Source organism: Patagioenas fasciata, chromosome 3 (assembly GCF_037038585.1).
Source record: "Patagioenas fasciata isolate bPatFas1 chromosome 3, bPatFas1.hap1, whole genome shotgun sequence".
Taxonomy (NCBI): Eukaryota; Metazoa; Chordata; class Aves; order Columbiformes; family Columbidae; genus Patagioenas; species Patagioenas fasciata.
In genome coordinates this window covers 46,325,349-46,350,151 of record NC_092522.1, presented here as the reverse complement: position 1 = coordinate 46,350,151, position 24,803 = coordinate 46,325,349, and the positions used below count along the sequence as shown (strand labels likewise).

Below are 24,803 nucleotides of genomic sequence, written 5' to 3'. Positions count from 1 at the left end.
CTAAATTACTTAGATGGTAACTAAATAGACTTATGTGGGTGACTTTTTAGATGCATTAAGTTAGGTGTGATGCATCCTAGCCTAAATGATTTGGAGGAGGTCCGTGAGCCAAAGGGACTCAGTAGAGACAAAAGGAACAACTAAGATCTCATGGCTCTTGACCTCTTCAATATACAGGTTGTTATCAACCTGGCTTTGCTGCTGCGCTTAATAGTTGTTTAAATTAACGCTAAAATTAGTGAATTTAGAGGACAAGCATTGAAACATAATTGGGACCCACAATGAAGTTACGTGCATGTACTATGGTTATGCAATGTGAAAGCTTTCATGAGACTGTGAAATACACCTGTTTTAACACTAGATGTGAACCATCAGCTGACATGCATGAAGGAATGAAAAATGGTAATGCAAAGTGATATTCTCTGTAATAAGTAGGCAAGTTAATATATTAAGTTCTGTGATTTAGACATACCTTATATTGTGTTAAATCTGAAAGATATTGTTAAAATACAGCTCTTTAGTCATGTAATGTTTGCAGTAAACCAGCAAAAAACCTCCCAGCATTAGAAATTCCAGCCTTGGTTTTTCTTTGGCTCAGATCAAACCATTATTCTGAATCTGCTTTCCTGACGAGCATCTCCTGGTTAAAATGTGTGTTTTTTTTTCTCAGACTTCTCTGATTTACAATTAATGTAATAGTGCAGTTTTTAGCAAGTGTGGCACTTCACAAATAGTAGCCTATGAAAACCAGGCTATACATACAGCTTCATATTGGAAATAAAAATATTAATTTTGCCTCATCATTAGTAGTGATTTGAACTGATTTCTGGGAGGCCATCTAGTAGCAGATGCAGCACATCTGATAACGTGATACTTTTTACTGTCTCAGTACTCTCAAGGTACAGTGGAAGAAACGACAGAATTTCTTGATGTAAATAAGAGTTTGATGTAAATGGAGTTCGGCATATGATCATGAATTCAGTGTTTGAGATTTGTATTTTCAGGTGTGATGAACCTACTTTCAGCATCTGTTTGTTTGAGAAAATGTACTTTTAAAATATAGTTCAGGATCATTTATTCCACTTTATAAATAAACATTACAAGACTTTATTGATGTTTGTTTTTTGCCCTTTTTCTTAGTTGGGAGAAGAGTGGAGCATACCTTTTATCTTTTGCCATGTAAAATATATATGGAAGAACAATAAAAATAATAAGGCAAAAAATATAATTTTGTGGTTTATAATGTTTGAGTTTGTGCATAATTTTGTCTGTTGAAACATTTGCTGGTGAAAAAACAGAAGCTGTTGAAAGATACTCCTGCTGTTTCAATATTCTTGGTGATAATTTCCCATTTCACTGGCTCATTTATGATAGCTGGTGAGATTTTCAGGGGAAGAAACAGGAAATAAAAATCAGAGTGTCTCTGAACGCTATCATGTGATACACATAAGCTTCATAACATTTTTTGCACTCGCGGTTCACTGTAGTCTTCTGTCATTGCACCTGATTAAAAACTGTGAAGAATTACCTGCTGGCATGAGAACCTGGTGATAGAAGCTGTATTCCTGGGTATCTGAAGATTCCGTAATTTTTCTTGGTTAGCAGTTGCTTCAATACACAATGTACTAGTTGAATCTCATAACCTTTCCATGAAGTATTCATCTCTGCAGTAAGACTAGGAAAGTCTAGAGAGAAATGATGAAAAATTAAGTGTCCTACAAGCTAGGGTAAAGATAAATTCTTTTAGGAGCCCATAAATTTTTATTATTTCAAAAGACAGGCTTAGCACAGAATGTATTGGGATCTACTTACTCTTCTATTAATCCCTGCACAGTCTTCCATAACCAAATCTTCTACTGCAGTGTGCTTTGATTTCTTGTGCAGAATTTGTCAGTCTAACATCTATTGCTATTGCGTGGAATATTTCAGTCTTTTTATACTAATATTATTTTTCAGTATGTGAAAAAGAATGCAAATAGAATGACAAGACAATTGTTAGAAAGTTTACAGTATATTTTTCTCTGTAGGAGGTGTTCTTTGATATTGTCAAGTACTGATTGAATAGTAGCAAGCTGCAGCACTTAGTGAAGTACAGGGGAATATCACTAAAACCAGTGGATATGTGGATGCTTGGTGATCTGGACCTAAATTCTGTGGCAGAAATCTGGCTTTTGGCAGACCCTGCATGACAACGTCAGTATAAAATACAATATTCAGTGTTTCATATGTTGTTTCAGGAAGAAATAATGTGGTCAGGATTAGAACTGTTGAGCTGTTTTGATATTTAGTGTGCTGGTGCTTGTTTTGAGATGTGTCTGTCTTTCAGGATGCGACAGATCCACCCCCCATGCCCCATCCCCTATTCAACAGTGTTTTAGGAGTTGCGAAGAAGTTTCAGAAACAACAAGCGCAGGGGCTAGCTACAACACTTGACTCCTTGGATTATTGTAGTACCTTGCCTAGATGCATCTACTGCATTTAGGAAAGACTTTTGTCACTTGACACCCTCTATACATGTTTTTTTTAAAATTATACTAAGTAAATGACACATTGTTCATTTAGGAAAGGTTTCTGAGTGGCAGTGGTTGCCAAGTAAGCCCTGTGATCATGATATGTCTTGTGATGTGTCAAATGAAATGAAGATTTGTTAATTAATGGCATTATACTTTTCCTAGGATGTAGCAGGGCAATTTTATGGATTACATAACAGTGGTTTGCAACCTAATTTTAAAAACAAAATAATATTTTTTCAAGTTTCTTTTTATCATAAAAGTGAGGTAAAGGTAGAGCTGGCAAGTTAAATAAAATGCAGTTACTAATGTCTAGAACATAGTTCTCATGAAGCAGGATTCACTAAATGAAGACCTCTATTGGTGTGGTTTTTCATGCTATGACTTGATTAAAGTTGTGGAATAAATATGGCTTAACTAGCATGATTCTAAATTTGGGTAAATTTAACAAGAATTGTCAATGCAAACTGTGGTTCTTTGCTTGAGGAATGTTTTCCTCTTAACACCTTTCTTGTAAAACTGGGTACCCATGACTGGGGCTGAAAATGTCTAGCAACAAAAAAATGACCCTCTCAGTGTCCCCAGGATTAACTGAGGCTTAATATCCCTGGCTATCCTAGTGCTGCTGCCATAACTGGCAGCTGGTAGTATGAGTAGAACACCCCCCCAGAAAATAAAAATTACTTTATTTTTGGCATGCAAGAAGCATATATACTGCAACATGCTAGGTATAATGATTTATTCTTCAATGTGATCAAGATCAAAGTTCTTCTCATCTTCTGTTTGGAACTTTTACTTTCTTGTTGTGTTAGTACACCGAAGTCTGTTACTGCAGCTTAATGAGAAAGGACCCTTGATCTTTCTTTTTCTTTGCTTTCTATTTCTTTCTTGAATGCTGTGGGGTTTTTTTTGAAGGTATCCTTGCAGAAATCATCAGATGTCTGTTTCCCTGACATTCCAGGGTATGTAGAAAGGGCTACCAAGCCTGCCTTCCTTTCTTCCCACTCCTCGATGTGGCCAGGTATTTGCATTGTTAGGACTGAGGCAGAGGAGAGATCAGAGAGGCTTTGTAAACAGAAGCAGCATGTCTGAATTTTATTCTCTGTAAAGACTACTACTTGTTAGTCCCAACTGCTCCATTGCAACCATTCAGCCAGAATGCTGAGTTCCCTGAGGTGCTGTTTCCCTTCTCTGTCATGAGGTACGGAGCTCAATCCCACTTGGCACAAGGTAAGTGCTGAAGCAGATCAGCCAGTGAAGGGGAGAAATTCCTGCTTTTGGGTGACTCTCTGAGGACACCTGCCATGACCTGCATCCCCTTGCCTGCTTCGGGTACATGGCTGCTCCTATGGCTCTCTCTAGCAGAAAGGATGAAAGCTCTCATGAATGTGAAGCTGGCAGCATCCCTCAGGGAATTACTTGTGCTCACTAAACAGAGGGGAAAGAGGAAGGTAAATAATATATATTTCTAGGAAGGCTTATGCTGAGGCCTTTTCAAGGGTGATTCTGGTGGCCAGCGAGGAGACAGGAGAGGAGGGCAGAGAGGCACAGGAAGAGGTGGCAGCTGGACATGTCTGGGTCCTGTGCAACGGTGTCAAGGATGGAAGGTGGGATGTGAACCAAGGATCATAGGGTAGGAAATGGAGGGCTGAAAGCAGGAGATGTCATCAATGGAAGAAGAGTAAGAAGAATAATAAAAAGAGTGTGAAGTGTTGTGCCAGGTAGGAAGAATAGATAATCATAGGAGTGGTGGGGTTAGCAAAGTGAGGGAATAAAAGAGAATACAGTGAGAGAGTTGATTTCCCAAGAGATGTCTGAAAATCCAGAGGAAAATGCCGTGCATTTTTCTTCTTCTTTTTTTTTTTTTTTTTTTTTTTTTTCCAGAAACGAATAGATAAGAAATTAAAAAATCAAGCCATAAAAAGTGTTTCATATTTAGGGGAGTCTGGTGGTCTGTACCTGATGTTTTGCTGTGTGTAGCCCTGACTTGGATCACTGCGTGTAGTCAAAATCACTAATCATTGCTCTCTGAATGTCTTGGTCCCAATTTGTCATGTTGCTTCTTTTTATCTCTTCTTGAAGAGAGAGCAGTAAGTTTCCAATACTATGACTTCACAAAATAAGATTACTGTTCAAACCGGATGATATTTATGCTAAACAGAGGAAAGATATCTTAGCTATGGGCCTATTGAACCAAGTACTTGACCCATTCATTTTGCCCGTTCTGGATTGTTCTCCTGATACTGTCTGTAGCTGCTGCGTAATCTCTCTCTTGATGGAAATCAAAACAACAAACAAATAATTTCATGCTGTGTATAAGTTTTTGTTTCTTTCCTGTTACAGGATGTGTGCAATCTTGCACTTTTTAATGGTATGATTTATCTTGAAACTGAATTTGGAATAGTCTTGCCTGGGAGAATTTGGAGTCTAAACAAATACAGCAAAAAAGTTGTGGGCTTAAGCACAAGGGTATAACTTGACTAATAAATTATAAATTTTTGGTGGGAGATCTGAGAAGAAAAATCCATCTACCACTTCTCTCAATTTAGTGTTCTTCCCCTCAACTGCACTGTCTCCATAGGATGCAATCATTTCCTTATATCTAGGTATTGTAGTTGTTTAGGTATAAAGTCTGCAGTTTAGTCTTTTAAGACTGCTTCAGTCTCTATTTTGTACATTGATGTTTTGAGAAATAGGACTGCTGGGGTAGGTTAAGAAGGGATAAATGCAGAACAGAAGCACTGTTTGGAGAAAGTGGGGAAGATTGGACATTGGTCCCTTTCTGAAGGGACAACCAGTCTCTTTAACAGGAGGCTGAAAATCTCCTTTACACTTGCTTGTATAGTGAAGGTGTCAAGGAACTGGGTTTTCAGTTGTTGTGGTTGCTTGGTGTTTCATAATATGATAGAGCTCCAGCTGTGTGATGGCTCATTTGTGGCATTTTAGACTGGGTAGAAATTGAATGTGGGTAATAGCCCTTTTGGAGTTGCTCGTAGGAAGATACCACATCTCGTCTTAATAATTTCATCAATGGTCTACAGGAAAGAATGGATCATAAATCAAAGATGCTCAAAAGAGATGTTACGAACAGCAGTCTGGGAGAATTTTTCAAAATGAAATTAGTCTAAGAAGGAAGAATTCAGAAAGGTGGTGGACTTCTCATGGTGACAAGAAAGCACTGCATAGGAAATGTGTTAACTGAAAGGGTGGATCTTGTAAGTTAGAGCAGCTTCAGAATGAAAGCAGGGAAAATATATTGGGAAAAACATTACGTGGCTGAAACAGATGAAGATTAGACTAATTCTTTAACCTTGCTCCAAAAAATTTAAAAAACCCACTGTGTGGCAGGTGAGTCTTTGCAAATTAGAGAGGAAAGGTTGCGTGATCGATTGGGCAGCTGCAAAATACCTGTCTGGCAGAGCACTGAAGTGGAATGCTTCAAGAAATACTGCTGAAAAAAAGATTAAGGGAAGAGAAAGCGATCTAGGATTGAATGTGCAAACTCAAGCAGATGGTCATATTACTGAATTAGCCTCCCGAGTGTGCTTGCAAAATACCAGGCTGAGGGCTTGTGAACTTTTCTCCTGTATTCTTGCATGAAAAGGGTGATACAGAAGGGGAGGTTGTCACAGTGTGAGTTGCAGTGAAAGAGCCTTGTCCATGAGAGGAGAGTGTTGTCAGACCCTTCTTGGGTCTGCAGAACCTCTTAGTGGTGTTAGTAGAATACAAATGGCAATGTGCTCAGTTTGAGTCCAAGTATTGTGTGACCTTGAACAAATTATTTAACATGTGCCTGTTCCTCAGCTGAGATTAGTGAACTCTTTCTCAGAAAAGCATTGTAAAACTAAAACCCTTGAGTGATTATTTTCAGATACAGCATTTTCAGATACTGGTGAGAGTCTGGGTTTATTAGCTTGGACTGAGCACCATGGGGTTATAAGATACTTGGTGTATTTTTAGAGGCGGCTTGTGAACTGCCTGACTCGGATTATAGATATTATCTTGTGTTTGCCTGCAGAATCTTGTGGTCACCTTTTCTAGCCTGCTCTCACCTCTCCTTTTGCTGGTACTGTTGTTTGCACCAGCGAGATCAAATATAGCATAGATATGGTCTGTGCTGTAATCACACCTTTGATTGCAGAAGAGACATAGCCTGGAATTAGTGAGTGAGGGTGTAATGCAATAGAATCTTATCAAATTCCTAAAATAAGTGGAATTACATCAGAGATAAATTTGACATACTGGGGCTATTAAGAAACTGAAATCAGCCCACTAGCTGTTTTCTGTTTAATTTGGTATTCATACTTTATTGCAGATGTTTTTCACCACTCCTCTCAGTGGTGTCAGGTGCAGAGTTAGCTGTTACTAACTATGGGTACAGACAGATAGTTTTATTATTGGATATTGACAGCTGAACTTGGCATTTTTAAAGATTGTAGGACCACAGAAGCTAATTGGTGAGAAATAATAAAATGAGTCATCTCAATTGGAAATATGTTCATTTGCAGACATATTTTTAATAGAACTCAATCAAGAGCATACTAGCATATGCGTACGCAAGGCCATTGAGTGCTGAAACCAAATCTGACATTGTTTCATGCTGACTCGGTGGAATAAGGAGCCAGAAGAGGAAGCTTTGAGATTACATGATAGATAGTACATCTGTTTTTGACGTGTGTACATTTGACATCACTAGTGAGTAGTATATTTGAGGAGGTGGTTAGCACATGCAGTTGGATGGTACAGACACCTACAGTGTCACTGCAGTGCCCAGTCGGATCAAACCCAGAACTACGTTTGGTTCTCCCTGAAGCCCTTCCCAGAGCACTGAAGTTGTTCTTCTTGCCTGGGTGTGCTGGAGCTGCTCACTCAGGTTTGGTCATTGCTTTCAGGTCAGGTGCTCCATTTGCCTCTGACAGCTGTGGAACTGGTAGACTGGGATGTGTGTGGTGCCTGAGATGCTCTGTCTAGCATTGATTTGCAAGTCCTAGATAAACTCTGCCATGTAGCATCACTCTGTTCAAGTGGCGGGTAACGAGATTTTTGCCTTGTACATAGTGATTGCTTTCTGACAGGCTCTTTGTATCACTGTTCTTTAGTGAAAATGTTTTCTGACAAGTGCTGAATATGAATCTTACGTCACTCAAGTTTGTGGTGTGTTTGTTTTTTTTTTTTTTTAATTGTCACACCTCTCTGGCACCACATATCACCATGACTTTGCTGTAATCTTGCAAAATTATTTTGATGACTAAGTTAAAGCATTTTGGGGAAGGAAGAGGAGATAATGTGGTTATTGTACTATCAGCCTGCTTCATAGTACTGTATTGAGAACTAACAGCTAGTCTGGTCCCCTGAAATTCCATCTGTTCTGCATGAGGTTTTTTGTCTCAAAGGATAATTCCATTGGAATAATGTTGAATTCTTATGAAATTACTCCTCCTACAGGATAAAACTAAACCACGTACAGTAAAATGTGTCCAGGCTATTTAGAATTGTGTGATTAGCAAAGTCTTCTCTCTTCCTTCTCATCCTAATGCAAGTACAGCTATGCATAAATCCTCCTAACGGAGGTTTTCTTGAGCAGTTTTTATAGTCTTAAAATGCTGAAGCTTCTAAAACTGGTCTGTGAAAATGCTTTGCTGTCCTCAGAGAACTTTTCCCGAGCTGACTAATAGTAATTTTCTTAATGCAATGAGGACCAATATTACTAGTCCTCTATTCCTTTTTATTGACAGCAATATCATACACTTGACATTGTTGCCATGTTTCCCCACAGCCTAAGCAAACTGCGTGTCAACAGTTTTTCCTGAATATTTCTTCTCTTTCTGTCTGTCTGTCCATCTGTCTATCTAACTATCTATCAGTCTGTCTTTCACTGGTTATCACCACCCTTGATGAAGGGTCAAAATGGCCATTTCACTTCAGCTGAAGCCTTACCAGTGTTGACTGTGAAGTCAAAGGGTCACTACTCCTGTAGTCACATGCCCTTCTTTCCCAGTCAGCACAGCTTTTTGGTTTCTGTAGAGCTGCCTGGTGGTGGTGACTCATGACCAACATTTAATTCACTAACTAGCAGATCCTTCCCTACGGCGCTGTCTTTTTATTGTTTTTTATCCTGTGTCCCTACCTAAGGGATGTACGCTGCCCTAAGGTTGTTCTCAGCTTCTTATAGGTTGTTCTCCCTTGAGAGAGTCTGAGCACTAATTCCTGTTAGTCAAGAACATTACTGTTATCATTTTACTATGAACTGTTACAATGGTCATCTGCTACCAAGATGGTAGTGGAGTTGTGGTTCAAGCTCAGATGCAGTAATCAGAAGTTTGGGTTGTTTTCTTAGCTCTGTCACAGGCTTCCCTTGCATTCAGATGTCAGAATCTTAGAGTCGTCTCTCTAAAAGGGTAGAATTTCAAAATACAGTTTGGTAGTTTGTTGAAGACACTGGCTTATCAGTATAGAATAGGATTAGCAGTAAAGTAAGTACTGCTGTGCTCTAAGCATTTGTTTTGTTGGTCTCTCCCACAGGATTGTGGAAGAGAGATTTAATTGCTGTTGAACATATTTCTTGCATGTTATGTACATGGTGTTTAATAAATCCTATGTGTCAAAGCTTCTGTTTGTCAGCAAGGATTTGGAGAAGGAAGAAGACTATCTTCTTACTTGGACTTCTGCATTGTTGCTTTTTACCTTCTTCCAGAGCACAGAAGGAAAGAGGCTCTGGGTCAAATATTAACAAATGGTTGCCAGTAATTGTGGAAGTGCTATACCTGATGGCTCATAGGACTTACAAATCTTTAATTCTACACTTCAATCTAGTGCTTATCTCAACAAGGTAAAGGCAAGTTGAAGTCCAGTTTGTAAGTCAAGAAGTATTCTATAGTTTCCTTAGGCAGAAAGCAGTTTGTACAGGCTAAATTTCTATTTGTAAATCTACTTTTAAATTATGTGTGGCACCTACACTCATTGCACAGTTCAAGTGCACAGCTGAACAGTAAATGGGATGCGGTGAAGCAGAACTGTGCATATGTGGAGTTTGAAGAAGCTATTAAAGACTGAGCTATTAAAGTCTGTGCTGAGATCCTGATTTACAGCATATGGAAGTTGATGGAAACATTCCACTGACTGCGGTATTTGCCATATAAAACAGCAGTAGAAGTGAGTTTGAATGTACAAGCACAACTTACCAGTTTTAACCTTTGAATACTTACTTAATTTTGCAAATGTGACATTCACTGTTCCGTATGTGGTTTCTGTATACTGTCATGGAGCAGTAGAAACACAGAGTCAGGATCACATCTTCAAGGGAGGTAATTATCTACAGTGGTCAGATGAGGAAGAGCACAGCAAATTATTTAAATTAGTTACAGTTCATGATTTGTGGGCTTCATTCTCTGCAAAGCAGTAAAATATAAAGTATAAAATACAAAATAAAGGAAAATAAAATTAAAAAAAAGCCTATTTTTGTCCTGAAATGGAAGCAAGATGCAGATGGCAAGGTCATGACATAATGAGTTGAAGTACCTTGGGCTGAAGCATGTACAGTGTTTGTAAATAAATATATTACTTGTGGTGTATTGCTACTTTATTTATCGTCAACTTTTCTTGCAGAGATTTTTAGCAATACTAGGAGCTCCAGTATTGTGCTTTTCTTGCGTGGTTAAAGTAAAAGACTTGGAGGTAATAATGATATAGATTGTAAAACAGGGAAAGACATGCAATAGGCAATCATATTTTACATTCTCAAAGAATGCAAATGAAAAAGTCATTCAATCTTTTCTTCCCTTTGACTCCTTACTAAATCAGCACCAGATACAAATTCAGAAGTTTTTAAAGTATGTGTAATTATTAACAGTTTTAAAAACAAACAAATAAGTGAAAAAAAACCCAAACCAAACAAAACTAGAAAACCCAAACAAAACAAACAACCCACAAAGAATATTTAAAAACTGCAAGTGAACCATCAACTAGCATGTTTCCAAAAGAATGCCACAATGCAAATATTCCACCCTCAAAATCCCATATTGAAGAGGTGCTAACAGCTATAGGACTATAGATGATGCCTACCTGTGGCTATTCAGCCAGCCAGTTTTAGTTCTTTAATAGAATTAACATATTGAGAAGGTTAAGGATTAGTCAAAATTGACTTCACACAGAAGGTATCAGTTTTGAGGGTTTAATAGGACAAAGTAACACTGTCTGTTACAAGGAAAAATATATAAGTGTGTGTTGATGTATATAACTTGAAATTGCTGATCTTGGTGAAATATACCTGGTTAAAACATTCATGTTGAAACACAACATGCCCACATCTTTATGTGAGAAATGAAACCTTTTCTTGACTGGGTAGTATGCATTTCATGTAAACTTAGGAGATTTGAGTGGATTTAACAGAAAAGTCAAATAATCACTGTAGATGAAAGTGAGTGCTATTAAGGAGCTTTGAGAACTTGCTGTTTTAATCTTGTACCTTGATGGCAAACCCATGCTCTTCCTCATTAATCTGGTACTCTGAAGTGCAGTTCTGAGCATGCACTTTGCCAGATAACTGCTATTGGTGACAGCATTTTGGTTTTAGGAGTAGTTTTTAGCTGTAAAAACTGTTATGGTGCTGTTAAAGGTGGGTTTTTTTGTGTGTTTAGTTTCTGTGAGTATAAAAAATTGGTGGAAATAATTAAGGAGCCCATAAAGAATAGATATAATTAGGAATCAGCTGTGCACTACTCTTTGTTCAAAAAGTCCTTGCTTTTTAAAACAGTATGTTTAAAAAATAAATAGGACTTTGTGGCATAGATAACATCTGCTTGTTTTGTGTTTGTGTTTGTTTTTGTTTTTGTTTTTTTTTTTTCCAGAATGCTTCTTGAAGAATCAGAAGGATAAATGCAGTAGTGTGCTTATCAAAAGCTCATGCTGTTTGAGTCAGTGTAGGTATCTGACATAACACAGAATATCTTTTTGCTGGAAGATATGGTATCGTTAAAACTATGAACTGGTATTCTGGCTGACATATAAGGATTTATCGGGATTAATGGATTTCTCCAAGATGGTACTTGGTCATGATCTGAAAGCACTGTATAGGGTTCCTTACATTAGGCTTTGCACATTGCCTTCAACAAGTTCGTTTGCAGACTGGGGATGGAGAAGAGCTTTCTGACTCTGGTTATCAGTTGGGCAATGTGAGCAGCACCATTTCTGCTGTCCCCTGAGCGCACACTGTCATTGTAGCCAGGCAGGATCATCTTTGCTCCTTAGCTCCCCGTTTGTGGGATAGAGAGAGCCATACTTCCAAATTCCCAAGTGTTATGAAGCAGATCAGATTGTGGACTGAAGAATAAATGAGAATGGATGGAAGAATCATCAATAAAGTACCTGTATTAAATAGACAGCTTCTCAAGTTGCATTCACTCTTACTTGCAGTAAATGCAGATAGATCTGAGACTTTGCTCTGCTGTTGTTATGGTGACTTAGTTGATAATAAGCTGCAGCAGTGTGTGTGCACAGAATTTGTGTGGTTATTTGCACCCACTTTCTCTTACTCTCCTGATACCTTTTTTCTATATCCAAAAACTGGAAAAATTGAAGACAAAGCAGCATCTTTATGCTTAGCGAGGAAGGCTGCTATGGTGATAGAGAATTGGGAGGAAAATACTAAAATTTTCTACCTTCCATGGAGGAAACTGGCAAATGTGTATCAAAATGATGGTTACTCTGCAAACCAAGAATAATAGAAATATCTGTCAGTGGCAGTGTCTGCGGGGATTTTAGGTTTGTGCTATTGCCCTTTGTTCGAAACCGTGCTGGAATTTTTTCAAGACTGTACTATATTCTGTATAATCTGCATGTTTGGTTGCTTTGAATATGGAGTTTAGATCAAATATTTTTGTTAGTTTTGGCAGAATACAGATACTGTCTTTTTTAAAATCGAATTTCAATTGGATCAAGTATATGCTAAAGACATTTCATTGATTATGACAAACACAGGTTTATTAACATGTTTGTTACCTTGATCAGTTACAAAGACCTTTATTTGTGTTGTGGAAGATTTTTTTTTTTTTTTTCTTTTGGCTATGAACTTAATATTGGCATAGGCAAGTATTTCTGCATGTCTTAAACCACAGTTTGTCTAAGAGTTCAGAGTCCAAGTGGATCAAAAGTTGCTATAAGTGATTACACTTTCGCATTAAACATCTGTAATTGAATTTGGCATCTTGAAATCTCTTTAATTTTTGTCTCTGTTTGGTTTCCTATATTAAGTAACTCAGTATTTGATGGAGATGTTTAAAAGATGCTAATATTCTCGTCAGCACCTTTGTGTTGCCTCTACCCTGAATTTTCAGTCTTGTATGAGGAGAGTTAGGAAAGAGGTGGATTGGAGTGTATCTGGGTACATAATGATGTATTTACTTAACTTTTGAAGGCTACAGTTATAGCCCTTTGAAAGAGAAATTACTTTCATCAGTTCTAATCTGACAGTGACTGTCAGAAGAAAAAAGATGACCTAAAACCTTATCTGCATAATGGACGGTTGTGAAAATGCTCAAAGGGTAATAGGAGGAAATTAACTCGTTTGAGACTTCTTGTAATTTGAGATTTGAGAATACTGGAAAATATTTTGGTTCAATAGACATTTAATATGATGCACACTGTAGCTTTCTTAATACAAGAGCAGGATGTCCTTCAGTGAAGGTCTCTTTGGAGGTGTGACTTCTAAAAATGTGTAATTTCCTTATCTGCTCTCCTGACAGGGGGACTAGAAAGCATTTACTGATTTGAAAACAAGTTTAGAAAGACAGTGCTGAGATGCATACCCTCTTACCAGTCTTCTCTGAAGAAACTGAATGGGATTATGTATCTTAATGTAATTCTACAACACAATCAAATTTGTTATCTGTAGGAGTCTTCTGAACACGTAGTCAGTAAATATTAGACGGCTGAATCCAGGGTAGAGTTTATATTAGATTCTTCTATAATGATGTGCACAGAAATGCAAAGTAACTTGGAGCTGGGTGTATGTAATAGATCATCATATGTACTTACCTTTGATCTGACATTGGCATTGCATCTTTCTTAACCTTCCGTGCCAATTTTATGGGCTCCACCTTGATTAGAGTGAGAAGCTCTGCAACACCATGACTCTGTGGCCTGAATTAAGGGAACATTTATTGTAACCATCTACACACAAAACAAAGAAAATGTAGTGAAACAGAGCTGTGATTTACTTTGTTGTTTTTAATAAGCATGTTCTGCCAGTATGTGAATTAACTTTTGAAAAGGGCATGGGATGGTGATTGATTTTCGTTAATTACTAAGCGTTTTTTAAATAAATCGGTCTTTATTTGTGAGCTATGTTTTTAACAAAATAAGCCATGTACTCTACATACTGTGCAGCAAAAGAAGAGAAAATGTTTACAAAATGAATTGAGAAAGTCTGTGTGTGAGGAAATTTAACACTTTCCCTGTTCCTGTTCAGTCAGCATCTACAATATACAGGCGTGCTTGCTGATTGTGCATAACTGGTTTGCAGGGAAGGATGTGGTGATTTAGATCAATAACTAAAATAAGTGTGTCAGGGACTTACCCCAAACCAACTTAAGTTTTTGCTGCTGTCAGCATAGAGTCATTTTTGTAGATGGGTGACTTTTCAGACTTTCTCTAAAAGCACAGTGTACAATGGCAGAGAACGGGGCAGTACAAAACGAAACCGGTGGCTTGTTTCAGTAGAAAGTAGCGTTACGTTACTGTCTGCCTCTGGCTGTGGAGGTCTGATGCCAACCTCTTCTCTAGTGACTCTTTTTTGGAGACAACCCTACCACAAAGTATGATGGTGATGGGGTTACTGGAGTTTCTGTTCTACTGATGTGGCTATTTAGGAAGAAGGGCTAAGGAAGAGAAAGAGTAAGGAGAATATGTTTATACAGCTGCAATCTAACACCACTATTTTTAACTTGAAAACAAACTTCTATTTGATCGTGTAGTTAAGATGAGGAAATACTAATTTTACACTTTAAAAAGCAAAAAACCAAACACCACCCCCTCTTCCCCCCCCCCAAAAAAAAAGCTCTGGGTTTTAATACATACCACTTTTACAAAGAGTGCAGAGCAAAGCTCTTAGCTCTTTATATGTGGTCTTCTAGATCCTCGATTTTGGCCATTAGGGATTTTTTTTTTATTATTTGTTAATTACAATTATACATTGTGAACTGCACGTATGCAGGTATAAAATTTTCTGGATTTAATTTCTGACTGGAAGCAGATATTACTACTGTGGATCAAAAGTGATATGCAGCTTGGGCACGGTTGCTGGTATAGAAGGAAAATTGGTTTACCTCCACTTAGGGCTAGGGTTTGCTACATGGGGACAATTACAAAAAGGTAACATGAATTAATTTTTAAAGTGTCTGATTAAACTCTATTTAATTTCCTATTCTTTTCAGCATTAAATACACCTTAATTTAGTTTAATTACTAGAGGGAAGAAAATTAAACCAAATAAAAGGCCAGCTTAATTCAGGGTGGATGTTTACAAGTGGCTTCAAATTACTCAGTTCAATTTAAATTCAGGCATTTATTTCATTTGAACTTTTGTGAATGTCCCTATGTAAAAAACTGCCTGTAAGAACATCTTTTTTTTTTTTTTTTTTTTCTGTAAACATGCCTGCCTTAATGTGTAGATTTTTGTAGTCTCATCCTGTTCTGCTTCCGGTTTCATGCCTTGTCCTATAGTTTTATTGTATTACATTTTATTTACAGTGTTAAATATGACCTCTTAATAATATTTGATGTGAAATTTGGTATTGGAAACTCTGATTTTGCTTCATAAATGAATGGGCACAAGGCACAGGGTGATAGTATTTTTTTCCATTTTTAAACAGAAAACTTTTGCTAGAAAATATTCGTTAGAATGAAGTTTTCTTTTTCACTTATACTGTATTTCTTCAAAGGGATTCTCAAGCTTGTAGTTACATTACTTCGAAGAACTGGGGTTTAAATAAGGGTCTGCTTCTGTTTTTTTCAGGTCTGTTGACAAGATCTCTTTTGACTACATTACTGCAAGGATTTAGTTCCATAACATTTGTATTTCATATGTACTGACTTTTGTTACAAAGATAGCCAAACAGGAAAAGCACATCTCTAGTTACTACAACAATTTTAATTTGCCCACATTCACAACTCTGAGAAGAAAAATTCTGCTGAGATTAAATTCTCTGTGCATTCAGGGATAACTGTTCCTGATTTCGGTGATGATTTTGTAAATACTTTTCCAGACCTTGTTGGGTCCGAAGCTTAACTACTGTTTTGTGTTGGTTTGTTTTTTTGGTAGGATGATGAAGTGGTTCTGCAGTGCACTGCAACTGTTCACAAGGAGCAACAGAAATTGTGTCTGGCTGCAGAAGGATTTGGCAACAGGCTTTGCTTTTTGGAATCCACATCAAATTCTAAGGTACTGCTGTGAGTGTTTTAAGTGTCGTGTATGAAGCGAGGGATATAGTTAAAGTATTGCTTGCTTCGATGTACTATACTCAGATCTGTCTAGAAGAAAGGACAAAGCAAATCCATCAAAAATATAAGGAATATTGAAACCCCCTTCAAAGTTTAATTGTTCCTTTGTCGTGGCCCTTTGGCTGGACTTTAAGGCTGCGCTTTCTTTTTTGGGCTCACTTTAAAACCAGTTAGCAGCACAAGTCCATCTCTGTAATGTGCCTGCTATTTTGGTTGTCTGAACTCAGCTGTCATGAGCCGCAGCGCAATTTCGTGTACTGCAATTCAGAGACACATTTCATTACTCTGATTTTTAAGTCCACAGCAAAGAGAGCGATTATTCTATTTGTGATAAGTTTTTGCTCTGTGACATTTATGGTGAGATGGTGATTACTTTAGGTCCTCCTAATTCCCTAACCAAGCAGAGTAATAGTGCAAGTATCAAAACTATCTTGTCTGATCAGTTCGTTATCTAAGCCTACTGTAACTCTGCTACATGTGCAGTAGGTACATTAGCCTGAACAATTAACTTTGCTATTTGTTGCAAAGGAAGGGTTTTGTTTCACAATCACATATGCTCAACTAAATGTTTTGAAGACAAAAATGTGTCTGGAGGCAGAACTGGTTTTGTGACTAGATAATGGGTATACTTGGATGTTTAATTATATAAAAGGAAGAATGTTGCTTAATTTTTTTCTTTTAATTTAGCTATAATATAAATGTTTGAGGAAATAAAATAAAGGTGAAGCATCTGGAAAGACATCTAGAAAGATTTAGAACAAAAAATGATGTTTTTATTTCACCAGCTTCCATAACATCACTTTGATTTTATCTGATACATTGCAGAGTAATGCTTCATTTTCTGTCTCATCATTTTGAATGTATTATTCATAATAATAAATTTTTCACTAGGATATTAATGATTCATTATAATAGCAGTGATCTTGATGAATTCATTTGTGCTGCTCTGTTTTAAGTGAATCTTTTTAACAATAAAAACGTGCTGGGATGGAAGTGGTTGCAGTGCTAGTTGCCTGTAGGTCCAGAAAAATCTATGTAGTGAATTTATTACCATTCAGTAAGTCTGGATATTAAATCTACAGTCTCTATATAAAACTCCTGAATGTTCCTGTGTTTAAGGAATACAATGTAAATTTTAAATCCATTTCCTACGCTTGCGTGTTGATGCTGCTTTTTCTCCGTGTCTTCTGAAGCAATATTTATTCTGCTTATTTTTCATGTGCTTGGGGGAAAAAAAGCAAACAAAAGAAAACACATGCAGCTCATCCTTGTTTTAATTCTTAAGGACTGACAGTTTCTAGAATGAGCTCATTTGAAGTCATTCGGAGATATAAATAGTGAGGGAGGCATAAAATTACCAAATCCTTAAAACAGAGTTGACTGTAAATAAAAGCAAATAAAACCACTTTTCTTCCTAATGTCTATTGAAACAATGTCACTATTGAAGAGCATAGAAAGCATTACGAGAGGCATGTGATAATCTGAAAAAGGTTCCAGCAGAGTTCTTGAGGTTAAAAAGTTTCCCTGAATATCTTTAAGGCTATTTTCCAGTTGTAATGGGATTGTGATGCACTTTCATGTGAACAGAACTGTGGCATCTGAATCACAGCCAGGTGTCAAGGATGAGGTACCAAACCCAAGTCTCAGGTGTCATCCTGGACTTGCATTCTTGAGAATGCCTGATACAATCACCTACTTTTCCCTAATATCCACCATGATGTGGCTCCTGGTGGCGTAGCTGATATTTTATTATCACAGCTTATTTGCATGCACTTTCTTGCCCTGGGATCACTGAATAATTCACACTACAAAAACAACAGTCACATTGTAGATATATATTGATAGAATACTTTGGCAACTATTGACTATTGAAATTTATGCCATTACAACAGTAACACTAACAGACCCATTATGAAAATTGCTTAATGAATTTTATTTTCTTCTGTTTGAGTTTACAACACAAGTGTTTGTTTGAAGGATCCCATAGATACCTTCAGCATTGGAGGAGAACAGCAGATTTTAAAAACATCAAACTATCAATTGATGGATGATAGTTGGGCTAAATTAGCAAACACTTCAAGAGTTATCAGTTCTCATGTGTTCACATTTCAAAACTGTTTGCAAATTCCACTTTCTTCACTTCCTTTTGAAAGTGATTCGTACTTGTAAAATCACTTCATTGATCAAATATACCCTCTTTATTTCTTAGCTCTGCAAATCTGTTGTTTCTCTGTAGATCTTGTAAGGTGTTTGGATTTTAAATAAGGAATTCATGCATTCGTATTTGGAGCTACATTACAGCTTGTTTTGGGCTTGAAGTTGGTTTCTTTGTAGCAAATTGAGAGACATCTTTTGCTGCTAAATTTAATATGGGACTCTTCCTGAGAAGAAATGCATCTTATCACAAAATGGCGTTTTATGAAATCAAATTTCAAAGTACAGTTATATTTCTAAGTTTGTGGATGTTTTTGTGCATTGATTTGGTCATTCTTATGGGAAGAGATAAATTGAGAGTTGGTACTGTTAAGGCTAGAGTAGGGAAGTCTTCAGACAGACCTTATAGCAGTCTTCCAGTACTTAAAAGAGAGCCTACAGGAAAGATAGGGAAGGGCTCTTTATCAGGGAGTATAGGGATAGGATGAGAGATAATGGTTTTAAACAGAAAGATGGCAGATTTAGGTTAGATAGTAGGAATAAATTCTTCACCGTGAGGGTGGTGATGCCGTGGAACAGGCTGCCCAGGGCAGCTGTGGATGCCCCATCCTTGGCAGTGTTCAAGTCCAGGCTGGATGGGGCTTTGAGCAACCTGGTGGGAGGTGTCCCTGCCCATGGCAGGAAGGTTGGAACTAGATGATCTTTAAGGTCCCTTCCAACCCAAAATACTCTATGATTCTGTATAGTCTAACAGGTGCTGACTAAAGGGCAAAACAACAACTCCAGGCTAGGCAACTTTCAGTACAGTGCGGGAGGCTGTTGCCCTGCTTTGCTGCCAGGGCAGCCTGTGGGTTCGTCCCCACCTCCTGCCCTCAGCCTCTGCTCTGCAAAGCTGCCTCCCAGGCAGTCAGAGCCCAGGCTGGGTCAGAGGGTACTGAGTCTTTGTATAGCAAATATATTATTGATTTGAAATGAATTATTTGGGCCAGTGGATTAGATTGCAGTCATGAAGGTCACTCAGAGGGACTAGATTCTGTGTTAGCAGTAGCCTTGGAGAAATCAGAATGTGTCTCTGTAACAGTTCTTTTGAGTTCTACCAGGGACTATTCGCTAGCTTTGACTGACAATGGAGTAACAACTTGCACTTTTTGCTATCCGTATTTCATCCCTTGTTTTAACTTGGGAAGGCAAGTAAGGTTAGTTTCTATACTTCCTCTCTAAATGCAGTTTATTGGCTACTTTCAGGAGTACAGCAGCTTCCTGATCGTTGCACAGAGCATGTCATCAAATTCCTTGAAACAATCCCATATCTTCAAGAGCAAAATAATAGATAAATAATAGATAAACAAGAGGTTAGGTCTAAATTACATGGAATTTTATTAGGAGACAGTTCTGAGTATAAAAAAATCAGATTGGTACAAGATAAATGCATGACTGTCCTCTATAGAGGTGTAGTAGCTCAAGTGAAAAATACTTATATTTCAATCTCTACTAGTTTCAAAGAAGATCTCAAAATAGATTTTTTTTTTTCCTAGGGATAGGTTACAAATTCCCAATGTGTAAGAATATAAAATATATAAACCATCAAAAATACATAACATCCAAAAAGTTGCAATAGCAAGAGTAAAAAAACCCAAATATGACATGCTGAAGACAGAATTTAAAATGCTGAGTTTCCTGATCTCATGCCATTATTTTTCTAGCAGGTCTTGTTAAATCTATAGCATAAATTTAGGTTTTTTAAATAATGAGAAGAAAAGAAGAGATCAGTGTCAGGAAAAAAAAAAGCAAAAAAGAACTTTTTTGACAGTGATCTATAAGTAATTTTGTTTCATTAGTTTTTGCTGTACTGTCAAATCTGTTCCTTGTGTGGAAGACCATCCTTTTTATTAAAACATAAATTATGAATAGTTATCTCAATAAAGAGATCCATTTCTTTACTTTTGAAAATTAGATTGATGCTTTTTATATATAAACAGATTGCTAATATCAAGTCCATTCATGAAAAGATTATGCTACCTTCTATTGAAGTAAATTTTCTTTAGACCTAAATAATGCATGGAGTGTGGAAAAGCAAACAAGCTGGAGCTGTGTTTTAACAGCTCTTGAAAACTCTGCTGGTCTGTGTTGCAGAATGACAAATACGCAGCTCTGGGCCAGTCACAAATGGAGTTTTGCTCCCTTGTGAACCGTTGCACAGCAGAAGACTGAGAGTGAGTTATGATTTTTCAAATGGCATAAGGTATTTTTTTTCCCTCTTGTTTTTATGGCAGGTAGTAAGCTTACATACTTAAATTCCATGGTGCTCTGAGTCATCAGTTTGGACTTGAGAGAGGGAAGGATAAGCTAGTGAGAAGATTAAAAAACTCCTAATTTTATTTTTTTTCCTCATCTTTTAAGATGGTGGCACAGCATGTTATCTGATGGTTTGAGCTTTCCACTGAGCTGTGAATTACATTATATATAATAAGTTACAGTGCTGAGAGAAGAGTCCAAAAGCTTATTATACCCTTAATAATTCTATTTGTAAAGTGAGGAGGGGTTTCACATGAAGGTAGGGCTTTGATACCTTTTTTCCATTTTTGACTCTGAAGAGTCACTTTTCTGCTGTGGCAGGGCACGGCGGCAGCACTAGGAAAGCTTCTGTATGTTGGTGCTGGCCTGGTATAGGCCAGTGGGCCAGGGCTGTCTGCTCCATCACCCAGAGCTACGTATATCATAGAATTATTTTGGGTGGAAGAGACCCTTGAGATCATCAAGTCCGACCATAACCTAACTCTAGTACTAAACCATGTCCCTAAGAGCCTCATCTATATGTCTTTTAAACACATCCGGGGATGGTGACTCCACCACTTCCCTGGGCAGCTTGTTCCAATGCTTCACAACCCTTTCCATGAAGAAATGTTTCCTAATATCCAATCTCCACCTTCTCTGGTGCAACTTGGAGCCATTTCTTTTCCTATCCCTTGTTACTGGGGAGAAGGGACCAACACCCTCTATGCTACAACCTCCTTTCAAATAGTTGTAGACTAGCGATAAGGTCTCCCCTCAGCCTCCCTCCGTGATGCTCCATTCTTAGTCAGTTCCTAGATGATGTGTGAAGGGACAGAAAACAAAGCTTGGTGGTAAGACTGGCACACTGTTTCTTGTGCTTTCAGATACCAATGCCTTGAGTTTTTTCTTTGCCCTTTTTTTGTCTGTTTGCAACAAGTAGTTGAGTCAGGAGGAGTGAGCTGTGCTGGAAAGGAAGAGGAAAATGGGGGGAGAAATGGTAGAGAAGGATGGTCACCTGGCACAGGCATGGTTACAAAAAGTACGATTCTCTACTATTTATGCAAGCAATTCCTATGCCAGCAGTCAAAAATCTATACAGATGTGTCCAGAGAAGGGTGTTGTCCTGAATGGTGGGCAGGGACTGAACTCCTTTACTTTGATTGTCTCTGGGAGAAAACCCCTTTTTTCCATTTGTCTTCCGGAGTGTAAGATCTGAAGGCAAGGATTATTCTCTTTGTCTCGTACAGCAAACACTTGAGCATGTTCTTAGTGGCCAGGGCAAATTGTCTTTCTGACTTCAGAGAAACTGAGTCTGAAGCACTTTCTGACAGCTGAGAAGCAGTACCTGTGCTGTGCATAGCTTTGATTGCATAAATCCACATGGCTAAAAAAAGTACATGGTGTCCATTAATGCATGGATGCAAGTAGATGATTTCTGAGCAGTTACTGACATAATAAAATACTAAGTTTTAAAAAATCGGATTCGCACTGACAAATCAAATCAGTATTGTCTGATTGTGTGGGTTTTGTTGTTTGTTTGTTCTTAATTTTTGATAGTGGCTGTGGTTTCTTTCTGTGTTTATGTTTCCATTGCATCCTTCTAAAAAAAAGTCAAAAAAAGACTGTCAGGGCTTTGACAAGGCTTTGTAGCTGCACCTTCAAGGCAAGTTTAATTGCTTTCATGTCATGTTGCCAAAATGAATGTTCATATTTAATGGCAAAGATGGCACTTAATTTTATGTAATCTCACGTTCAGAAGACTCCATTTAGCAGACATTCACTAAGATAATTGATTTTAATAATTTAAATGAAGAATTGGTAACAAATTTATGCATGCTTACACATTACTTTCTCTACTTTACATGCATAATTTAGACATAGGTAGAGGAGGTCTTCATAGGTAGAGATCAGACTGGATTTTTTTCAATAAATTATTCTTTCCCAGTAAAATGCTCTATACAGAAGCAATGTAAATAAGAACATAGTATGTTTCAGTACATTTATGTGTAATTTTATGTAATTTGTAATGTAAATGATTGTAAACATTATATTTATTATGTATATGAGAGTAATTTTATATTCCTTTTCAATCCTATAGTAATCCTGAGCCTAAATACGGATGTGTAGCTGTATCCATCAGAACTGATTGTGATCCTTGCACTTAATCCCACAAACCAACAGAATTATTTCTTGAAATGGAAAGTGAATAAGTTAAAATGAATGTGAAACATTCAGACTATGAAAGACACTGAGTCAGATCTCTATGGATATAAAGCAGCAACAGAAAGGTAGATTTATATCAGGCTTAGGATACTTATATGATACTTATATATCAGCTGTCTTTACTGTCTCTGAAATTTCAAGCCTTTTGCGTTATTACCTGTTGCATAATTTGCTTCTGAGGCAGGTGGGTTTTTTCTGGGAAATGCATGCGAGTATTTCTGCCTAGATGGTACTTTGTAGCAGCTTTTTGTGCTGTTATGTTACTGAATGATAAGTGGGGAGTCCTTTATAACAGTAGCTTACTATCAATCTTTTGACACCTTTGACCAAAAAAGGACAAAATTAGAATATAAACAGTAATTAGTCTTCCAGGCTTTTTGGTTTTGCGGCTAATAAAAGTGCATAGTAATATGTGTTTATTTTTTACATCATGCAGTGTATGCTTAAATGCAATGCCATGCATAGTCAAGCAGGGGCTTTATACATTAACACATTTATAGATAAACCACAATTTCTGAGTATACGTGGTGAGATTTTTTTTTTTTAATCAGATATTTATACTTTGAAGTATTATTGCACTTTTTATGAGCAGTGAAATTCTGATGGTGTCTGTCCCTAAATCCATGAATAACTTCCTAGGAGATAATCCTTACTCTTAGGACTCCTCAAGTCTTTCTGTCCCCAACTCAAACATCTGCTGGAGTTTCTTTAAGACTACAAGAATTTAATGGTTAATTTTTTTACTTTTTTTTTTTTTTTTTTTAACTGAACAACCTTCATTATGTCATTCTAATTGATTTGCTTTACATTACAGAGGTTTGTATAACTTTTAAGATAGAAGTGTGGGTTTTTGGAAATTATTATTATTTTAAATCAAGCAAATCAGATAAAAACAGTATGCAGTGCATAATAATCTGGGGAATATGCGTCCAGGCTGAATCAGAATGCTACTTTTAAACTGTGTTGCCCAGGAGAGAGATGATGATGCATCTCCCTTCATCTAAGGTCAAGTCAGAGATGACTCAGAGCATAAATTCTTTGTCTTCCATTCCAGCAATGTCTGATAGGTACCAATCTTTCTAGTTATACAGGTTGACTATTGATTTCAGCAACATGATATGGAAAGCGTAATAGTTGAAAACTCACAGTAAAATCCTTAGACGTTAAAATTTGGTGTCGTTTTGATGTTTTATAGTTGATAAGCAGGTTTTGCTTCTCTTAGACAAATTGTTTCATGTTCACTGCAAAGTGAATCAGTTGCTCGTTAGAGTTGGTGTATGGTATTCTGGAAGAGTTAGTATTTGTATTTTTTTCAATGTCATTTTACATGTTATAGTTCCACTGTGAGGGTTTTCGCTGTGGGGTAAATTCAACAGTGAGAGAATCTCTGCAAACTGTGTCCTATTGGTTGCTATGTGGAGGTAAGATTTCTACTGAGACGGATCAGGGTATGTCAGTTATTACAGCCACAAAAGACATGCACGCTTGCCCTACTTATTTGATCCTGAAAGATGATAGGATTCCTACTCTGAAATACCATTGTTGTAATGTGGATGGTTTATAATAAATCTGGTCAGAGATCACGAAGATTTTCTGGTTGGGTGTCTGCCGTGCTTTCCAGAAAGGGGCAAACTAGTATTCTATAAAGATCATCTTTCTGATGCTGCAAGAATCAAAGGGCAGCTGCTTCATTCCAGGTTCTAAAGCACTAGTACCCTCCTAACAGATAATACCCTATATTTTTACATTCCTTGTTGCAGTAGCTACAAGTAGGACATGATCTCTAAGATGAAAAGGGAAATGTAAAATTTTGAATACTACACATAAGATTAGCATAATAAGGTAGAATTTGCAGGATCAGCGTGAAGTTAAACAAAAAATGTTTTGTTAATTTGGAGGCATGCCTGAAACCTCTGTTGATCCTATGAGGTTTTTAAATTTTATTAATTAGCATTGAATTTTCCTAATTACCTTAACAATGAACATGTTTACACTGCATTAGGGTCATATACTATTAGCTAATGTTCATCTAATCTTCTGGCGACCGGAGGGTATGTTGTAATGGCTGCTGAGTTGATCGACCTGGTTTATCCATTGAGACTGAAACGTAGTTGTGTGGCTCCTTACCCAATATCTATTCAGAGAACAG

The 24,803-nt window shown here is 37.3% G+C and overlaps 1 protein-coding gene across 13 annotated transcripts in view; it reads left to right on the top strand.

Moving 5' to 3' along the window:
* Window positions 1-24,803, top strand: part of RYR2 (ryanodine receptor 2) — a 395,394-nt gene that overhangs the window by 84,900 nt on the left and 285,691 nt on the right. For all 13 annotated transcript variants that reach the window (XM_071806259.1, XM_071806250.1, XM_071806253.1 and 10 more), the window contains exon 2: window positions 15,825-15,944. In XM_071806259.1, coding sequence (XP_071662360.1) covers window positions 15,825-15,944 — 120 coding nt within the window. The remainder of the gene's footprint in view (window positions 1-15,824; window positions 15,945-24,803) is intronic.